General features: G+C 53.2%; 1 protein-coding gene across 1 annotated transcript; it reads right to left on the bottom strand.

The window, feature by feature from the left end:
- Positions 1 to 93: 93 nt before the first annotated feature.
- On the bottom strand, positions 94 to 7,578 carry PDGFB (platelet-derived growth factor beta polypeptide; the record flags this gene model as incomplete). The annotated part of the gene is given in 7 exon segments (XM_010191172.1): positions 94 to 277; positions 1,508 to 1,634; positions 1,636 to 1,669; positions 2,050 to 2,191; positions 3,896 to 4,101; positions 4,563 to 4,646; positions 7,410 to 7,578. Coding segments are annotated over 6 exon segments (729 nt in total), but the record flags the coding sequence as incomplete, so codon positions are not given.
- Between the last annotated feature and the right edge of the window lie 757 nt (positions 7,579 to 8,335).

Genomic DNA, 8,335 nt, shown 5'->3' with positions numbered 1-8,335 from the left:
GTACTTTTTTCTTTTCTTATATATATATATATATATGTGTGTGTGTGTGTATATATATATATATATGTGCTATGTTTGTCCTTTTTGTGTGTGTGTAAAACTTTAAAATTACGCTAATAAATGAAAGAAAGGAGAGGCTTTGGTGGGAGCAGGTCCGCTGATGGAAAAGGAAGCACCAGTTGCCGTCTGAATCAGACGTTGAGGCAGACGGACAAAGAGGAAAAGTTATCACTCCAAGGACCCCATGGGGGCAATACAGCAAATATATTAAATAAACCTAGAAGCGAAACAAAAACAGACAGGGCATTACAATATGGAACCCTCTCCCTCTGCAACTCCCCTCCTCTCCCGTTTTCTCCTCTGGAAATGCCTGTGTTGAAGTGCCAGATGAGAAGCCTTGGAGGGCTTTTGACCTCTGTTTTTTCCCCTGGACAGCTTGAGCCAGAGCAGAGATTTGCATGATTTCTACCCTGGGAAATTTGGGCTGGCCAGGAGGATCCTGGGATGATCAGAGCCCTCGTCATGCTAAGCATGAGAATGCTAATCCCAAGACACTGCCTGGTGCCCCATGTCCCCATCTCCCAAAACACCAGGAAATAGAAACCCATCGTCTCCCTCTCCTGAGGCAAGGGGAAGTGTATGTGGAGTGAGGGGGAGTGAATGTGAAGCGGGCCACGGCAGAGCTGGAACTGCTGAGTCAGGGGGCAAGGCTTTCCCTGTTGGCCTGTGCTGCCTGTCTACAAATTCAGCACCCCCAGGTCCACACCCTGGCTACTCTTTCTTTTCTGCACCTTTCCCTCTCTCGACAGGGAACCAGGGCTTATTCTCCTTTCCCTTGTACCAGTGAAATTCTTCTCATGGCAAGGGAATTATTCCTGTTTACACAAGTCAGGGGGAGAAGAATCAGACCCTGGGCTGACACAGTCCAGACCTCTCGCCAGATTCCAGTTCTCCTTTCCCCTGGTATGACCTTTCTTATGCACACAGGCTTCACGCTTGGAGAGAGGAGAACCAAAAGCGTTGCCGCTTTTCAGCCTTTCTGCCAACTCGACTAATGAAATAAAAGGAGAAGAGATCCCCAGAGCAACATTAATTCTCTGCTTTCAACAGAGTATCAATAAAGAAAGAACAGGAATTGCTCCGCAGAAGAGATGAATTACAGAGCCTGAGGGGATTTGGGTGTAAAGAGAAGTCAGGCTCACGCTCTGCCTATAAAGGAGGTAGAGAAAGGAGAGGACAGGGCTCGAGAGCAAGCAGGGTTGCGGCATCATCCTTCTACCTCTGCCAAGAGCCAAAAAGCCATAAAGAGGATGCACAGGTTGGGTTCCAGCCTAGTCCTTCTCCCTCCCTCAACTTGTGTTTTATCATATCCAGGCATCTCAGTAGCCCCACACTGAATGAGTGGTTGGTACAGTGGGACAGGTCCAAAATGCTTGGGCAGAACTGTGGCCCGAGAGAATATCTCTCCTAGCTGGAAAAGTTGAAAAACATCTCTCCTTGCTCTTACCTGCCTTGTGCTCGCTCTCCCCTTCCAGCACTTCTATGCTACGAGGATTTCTTTCAGCACTTTCTTATCGTTGACATGCTTGTACTTCCTATGTTTCCTCTTCTGCGCCGGCGGGCGGCGTACCCCCTGAGACAGCGGCTGTGGTGAATGACGGCGACAAGCCTGTCAAAAACAGAGGGGAGAGTGTCTGTACAGCGAGGGCAGCTGCGCCGTGTTGAAATACCTTTCCCCACACGCTGTCAACAAAGAGCTCTACAACATGAGGGTCACAAGGCCTCCTTCTTCTGTTCTCCATGGTCTGCTCTCTCCTTTTCCCCATGATGCTCTTCCTCTCACTCCTCACCTTCCCCTCCTTCCTTTCTCTCAGTGTCAGCCCCTTGATGGCAGGCAGACATCCTGGGAAAGGTCCCTTGGCTGGCATAAACCAGCAAGAGCCCATGGGATTTGGGAGCTCAGCAGATTGAAACCAGCGGAGGGCTCTTCCCTCCCTCCCCAGTCTCTTCTCATGCCTCCCCCCACTCTACCAATGCCAAGATCCTTACGTCTTTGCTCACGTGGCCCTGGCCGGCTGGTCCTGGGGGGCTGACGGAACACTGCTTCACACCGACACTGCACATGGTCCTCCAAAGGCACAACGACTTTTTTGAATTTTGGCTTCCTCTGGACAAATTCAATCTTGTTCACCTATTTGGAAGAGAGAGGCAAGCAAAAGATGAATACAGCTGCAGCTCTCCCTCTGTAAAAATAATCAGTGTTGGTATGCTTCAGCACTGGCTTTCTTCCTAAAGGGTCAGAAGGCAGTTTACGGAGCACGGTTCAAATTCAGGGGTGGTGTGTACGGGAGCTAATTCTGCACACACCGGCAGAGCAGACCTAGACCAGGCAAGTTTGGATGTGAATTGGTTGTTTCTCCTGTTCCTAACTATCGCTGCTGCTTAAGCAGGAGGACTGGTTTATCACAGAGAAACATGGGATGTGAGGAACACGCCAGCCTGTTTCTGACAGCTGTGAAGGCTGGGGGCAACCAGAATTAATTCCCACAGGATCTTGCATGAAGGGCGAAAGGAGCAAAACCCAGGCCCGATGCAAGCAAGCACAGCTTCCCCAGCTCTGCTGAGGCCTGTCTGAATTTGTCTTCAGCTCCTTAATAACTGGCAGGGCTGAAGCCCTCAGCTCCGCATTGCACAGGAGAGGCAGCACTCTGGAAATTCCCTCGGACTCTCCACCAGTGCTGACTCAGAGGCAAGGCTCACTGCTCCGCATCCCTCCACAGGTCACCAGCTTCCTAGGGGGGGGTGGTCCTCCCACCCCAGGAGTGGCCGGGCCTGACCCTACTCTGCTTATCTAACCCGACCGCAGAGCCTGAAGTGCTCCGCAAGCTATAAATACTCGTTCTGCCGCACGTCGGGGATTGAATTCCTCCAAACCCACTGCCCCCAGCAGCATCCCTCAGCCAGCGCTGCAGCAGCCAGGCTGTTTATCTTTCCTTGAAAGCCCACTCCACACGCTTCAGACCACACGCTGCTCACTAGACAAACACTTCCAGCCAAACAATAGAGAGACCTCTGTCCTCAAAGAAACCATTTCCAGGTCACTTTTTCAGACTGGCTTTTGACCTCTCACTTGTTTTTTCCACAAAAACAACTCCTGCTCCCCCCTATTTTTCCCCTCATTCGGCCTGGCTCTTCTGAGAAAGGAATTTCCTGATGAAAAGGGCTGTGTGAATACAACCTCTCCTAGCCAACCTCTGCCGCCTGCCTGGGGGAGTCTCTCAGGGCTCAGGCAGAGGATTAGTAAGGGATGAGTATTATTTTTAAACAAGCTGTCTGGGAGGAAGCTGTGAGGAGATCGCTGGTAGCTGTGAGCAAGGCAGGCTCAGAGCAAGAGGTTAGCCCTCAGGTGTCTGCTTGCTGCTGGAGCGGGTCAGGAGGTAACTGCGGGGCTGAGGAAGAGGAGGAGGTGCTCCAGTGTGGGTCTGAAGAATAAACTGCAGCAGCAGCAGGGGGATGGAACACTGACACTGCAAGCCCTCCTTTTTGCATCAAAACCAGCTCCTGCAATGAAGGCGTCCTGTTTCTTCTGCTCAAACACAGCAGACGAGGCTGCCTCCAGCCACAGAAACAGGAGGTGCAGCTGGGGATGGTGCCCTGTGACAGTCCCCAGATGCTGGACAGCACCAGCCCTCTGAGCAGCTGGCATGGATGGACATCACCCTGCCAGAAGCTGCAGCGCTTTGTGGTTAACACAGAAGATGTGGCTGCAATGGGGGCGCAAGGGAACAGGCACCTGTGGGAGCCTCATACCTGAGACCTGCTGTGGTTTTGGTTTTGGGGGTAGGGGTGGAGGTGAGCTATGCGAGGAAGGAGGAGAGGGAGGCATCTCCCTTACCTGGACGTGCCGGACGCGGATCTGCGTGGGGCGGCACTGCACATTGCGGTTGTTGCAACAGCCGGAGCAGCGCTGCACCTCCACGCAGGGCGGCCACACCACGAAGTTGGCGTTGGTGCTGTCCACCATATTGCGGGAGATTTCAAAGACCACCACCCGCGTCTTGCACTCGGCGAGGACAGCTGGTTCTGCGGCTGGCAAAGCATCTGCGGAGGGCCCAGAGAAGAAGGGGAGATGAAACGGGCTCTGCAGCTGTCACCAATCTGCTGCAGCCACCTCCATGGGAAGAGAAAGACCCCCTATGGCTCTCACGCACATATCTTTTTCTCCTTCTCCCACTCCTCCAGCTTCCTCCCTGGACAGAGCTGCTCCCTGTGGGGGAGCCCCCAGTAAAAAGATGCTTCTTACTGCAGCAGCAGTCCTAGGCAGGAGAGGACACTTCTTTAGAGCAAACCAGCAAAGCAGAGCAGCTTGCAGAGCTCCAGACTTCCTCTCTTGCCCTCCTGGAGCTCCTACGTGAGGCCCAGACCCTCCTTCTTGTCTGTCTGCACTACATCCATGTGCACTATAGCCTCTAACCCTACACAGGTATCTCAGACATGCATCTGCACCCACCCCACAGCCCCTCAGGAGAGTGCCCCAACAAAGTGCAACACCCTTGACTCACCAAGGCTTCGTCGCTCTCGAGACAGGGCCACAGAGTTTTGGCCAGGCTGAGTTGCATTCAGGTCCAGGTTTGAGCTATCCTCCTCTGCAAAGGGAAAGACAAGACCTAATAGCACCAGGTAGGGGCAGGAGCAGGCAGCAGGCACTTGTGCTCTGCTCAGCAGGCAAAGGGCAGAGATTTGGGATAAGTTGCACTCCCAGCAGGTCTGGGAGAGGAAAACTCCAGCTCAAGAATGGCAAGGCCTACAGCAGGGCTTTCTGGTGTCAGAGAGGAGCAGCAGAGGAATTTAAATCACTTGGCTGAGATCAGGATACAGCAAGGTGGATCAAAGACCAGACAGGACCTGGAGAAAGTCTGGGATATGACACTGAGGTGCCATGCTTGGATGGCTTGGGACTGGGAGAGTCGGCGTGTGAGGGGGCAGGTGAAGGGGATGATGTGTGGGAGGTGGGGTGCTTGCTTTCGATCTTCCTGTATTAGAGTCAGTTTTATGACAGAAGAACAGAAAAACAAAGTTGAAACGGCTTTTCCTCTAAGGTAAGCTGCAGGATCTAAAGGCCAGCGATGGGAGAGGAAGGCAGATAGCATTCAGGCCAGCCCTGAGCAGTTCCCTCCCACCCCACTGCTTTTTCCCATAGGAAGCGCTGAATGGAGAAATGCCCGCAGTCCCCACGGAGCACTCCAAGACGCAGCCCCTCCTGAGCTGTGGACAATGGCCGCGCTCACAGATAGCTCCCACCCAGCCGCAGCTCTTTCCTTCACCGACCCACTTTAGCAGCCGAAGGAAGCTGAATGGGCGTCAGCAGCAAGGGAGCAATTTTCTTACAGTGAATTTGAGGCCAGGGGAAGATCTCTGTTTATCAGATGTGCGGTGGAGCAGTCTTCCCAAACCTATCATGTCCCATCCCTCTTCCTCAGTCCTGTCCCAGCGTAGCCCCCTCTGATAAGGGGGAGCAGAGACATCGCTCTCTGCTCAGCTCTGAAGCAACTGCTGAAGGATTTGGGATGGGGAGATGACCCCCACTATACACATCTCTCTTGTTGGGTCTACATTACTGTGTAAGGTCAGGAGAGCAACATCTCAGCTCATCTGCCTCCTGGAGCTGCTAATCCTGGATCCCTGCGCAGTCAGTGAAGGGCAGCAGCTGGGACCCATACAGGGTACATGGACAAGCACAGGGAATAGCTCCAGCCCCTTTGAGATTATTTTGCTAATATACTCATTTGCTAATATGAGGCAAGCCAATGGTGATGCCCTTTGGTCACTATCTGGGAGCAGATGAGAGCCAGAGGGTGCAACGAAGCGACAGCTTCACAGTACTGTTTTCTGTTGCCCTGACTGGGACCTGAAGTGGAACCAGTGACCCAAACCTCAACAGCCTTTTCTCTCTCTGCATCTCTACTCTGGGCTTTCTCAGCTAACAGGAGAAGCCAATTCTATTTCTTAACCATGAGGACAGTTAGTAACTGTGATAGAGATGTGTCTGTTCCTTAGACACCGGGACATGACAGACTGCACGGATCTTCGCAGCCGCTCCTTCCCCACCCCTCCATCCTGCGCCGCCTGGCATTTTATCAAGCAAGGGTGGGGGTGAGGTTGAGTGGATAAGGGTGGGGGGGAGGAATAGCACCAACTGTTGACTCAAAACAAATCTCCTATTGAAAACCAGGGCCCTCCCTCCTCCAGGTTGTCCTTCTACAGCACTGAAGAGGGTTGGGACAGGAGGGGACCAGCCTGGGACAATCCAGCACAGCTAATTTTGGAAGTTGCCCCATTGTGTGGCTGGTGGACGAGAAGGAGGGGACTGGTGAGGGCAGGGAGCGGCCGTGGCGGTGGTGGGGAGCCTCGTCGCCTCTTTCTAAGGCAAACAATAGCTGAACGCAGCTGGTGCCCTCCCCCTTGCTTTCCCCCCCCCTGCCCCTCCAGGGCCGTTTTGAAAGGCAGCGGGAATGCTTTTGAGACTGCGCCAGTGGTTGGACTGGCATAGGAAACAAAAGCAGGAAATTCTGTTCCCCTGTAGATAGTGTCTCGGCAAGGATTACAAAGCTCCAAACAGACAAAACACGAGAGAGAAGGCGAGCTGGGGGGGCCGGGGGATGACGGGCGGGAGCAGGGTTAGAATAGAAAGGAATTTGCTCTGAAGAGACCGTTTATAAATAAATTCCTGGGCCAGCCCCGCCGCCGCGGCGCGTGCTCCAATTCCCACACGTGCCGACCCTTCCACGCTTCGGTGCTCGCTGCGCTCAGCCCCGGCCAAGTGACCCCATGGCGCTGCAGCCCCTGGAGCTCTTATCTACGGGTACGAGGGGAAGCGCCGCTACCCTGGCTTAGCCTCTGTCCCTTCCCTCACCCGTGGACACGTGCTTTGCTGCTCCTACCTCTGGGAGCCTGTGGCCGTTTGAGGTTGCTAAAGCTGAGAACCCACTCAGCCCTTTCCTCCTCTACCACCCCATTTTCACCTGCCATTTCTCCACCTGTCATTTCTCCACCTCCTAAACTGATCCTTGGCCAATTCAAGCCCGGCTGTCTTGTCCCTCTCCCAGGGTGAAAAGCGCTTACCTCAGTTCCTTGCACTCACCTTGCCCATCTCCTATAATTTTTGGAAGCCAGTGTCCCTTTATAGACCAGGCAGTTAGGAGAAGGTCTCAAAAGGCATCTAGTTGCCTAACTCCCACATGTTTCAGGAGAGCCGGGTGTGTAAATAGCCAGGTCTTGGCACCCGAATGGTTCCTATAGTTATAGTGGGTTCTGTTGATAGTGTGCCTGCTGGAAAACAGAATATCCCCTCCATCCCTCCCAAAGAGTTGAGAAAAAAGAGAAGCATGTTTGGTGAAGAGGAGATTTACCTACGGAGTCTATCCGCAGGGCACGCTGGAGGTCGCTGATGGAGCGCACTGAGCCGCCACCCAAAATCTCATAAATGTCTTCGGGTATGGGGTCCCCCTGCCAGGTGATAAAAAGAAAAGAAGGGGAAAAATGAGCATTAGAAGGGTGATCAGCAACTGCTGCGTCACACTGTGGGAGTTGGGGGAATTGAAGGAGCACAGAGGAGGTACAGCAGAACCAATGAAACACAAAGACATGACCTCATGAAGGCATGAACCCGAAACCTGAGCAAAAGCCAGAGAGCCCCTCATGCTGCCTCTCACAAAGCAATCGAGAGACTCAAAAAACCGAAAACCACCTGGGCCACACAGCAGAGCCCCCAGCGCTACGCAAGCAGCCAGCAGAACTTCCTTCTCCGGTGCCGTACGACTTCTCCAGGTGGCCTCTCGTTCCCGCTGCCTGCAGTGAGGGCGTTTTAACAGATTTCCCCTACGCTATCAGATAAAAACCTTCCCAATATTTCCCTCTGTTATGAAACTCCCTCACGGGCTTCGTGAGATAGCGTGTGTGTGTGCGTGTGTGCGCGCGTGTGTTTCCAAACCACAGCGGCCCAATAATATACACCACTTGCATACTCTTTTTTTTTTTTATGGAGAGGAAGATTGACCTTCGCAGCTGACTGCTCCGGCCTGAGTCTGCGGTGAAGCCACCGACACTGCAGGGAGGACATGAAAGGCTGCTGGGGATGGCGGGGTGAGGAGCCGATTCGGATGAGAAAACACATGGGAGTTTGGATGTCACTGCACACTGGCGCCAAAAAACTTGGAGTAACCGCATTTATAGACATCAGACGATGATGGCCCCAAGTCAGGGTTTGTGCAGGCAGGTGCAACGCCATCAGTCTCTTGGGAATTTTCCTCTGGCACCAGGCTTGAATGGGCCCCAG

Source organism: Mesitornis unicolor, unplaced genomic scaffold (genome assembly GCF_000695765.1).
Source record: "Mesitornis unicolor isolate BGI_N332 unplaced genomic scaffold, ASM69576v1 scaffold31810, whole genome shotgun sequence".
NCBI classification, from domain to species: Eukaryota; Metazoa; Chordata; class Aves; order Mesitornithiformes; family Mesitornithidae; genus Mesitornis; species Mesitornis unicolor.
This window is presented reverse-complemented; position numbering and strand designations above follow the sequence as displayed.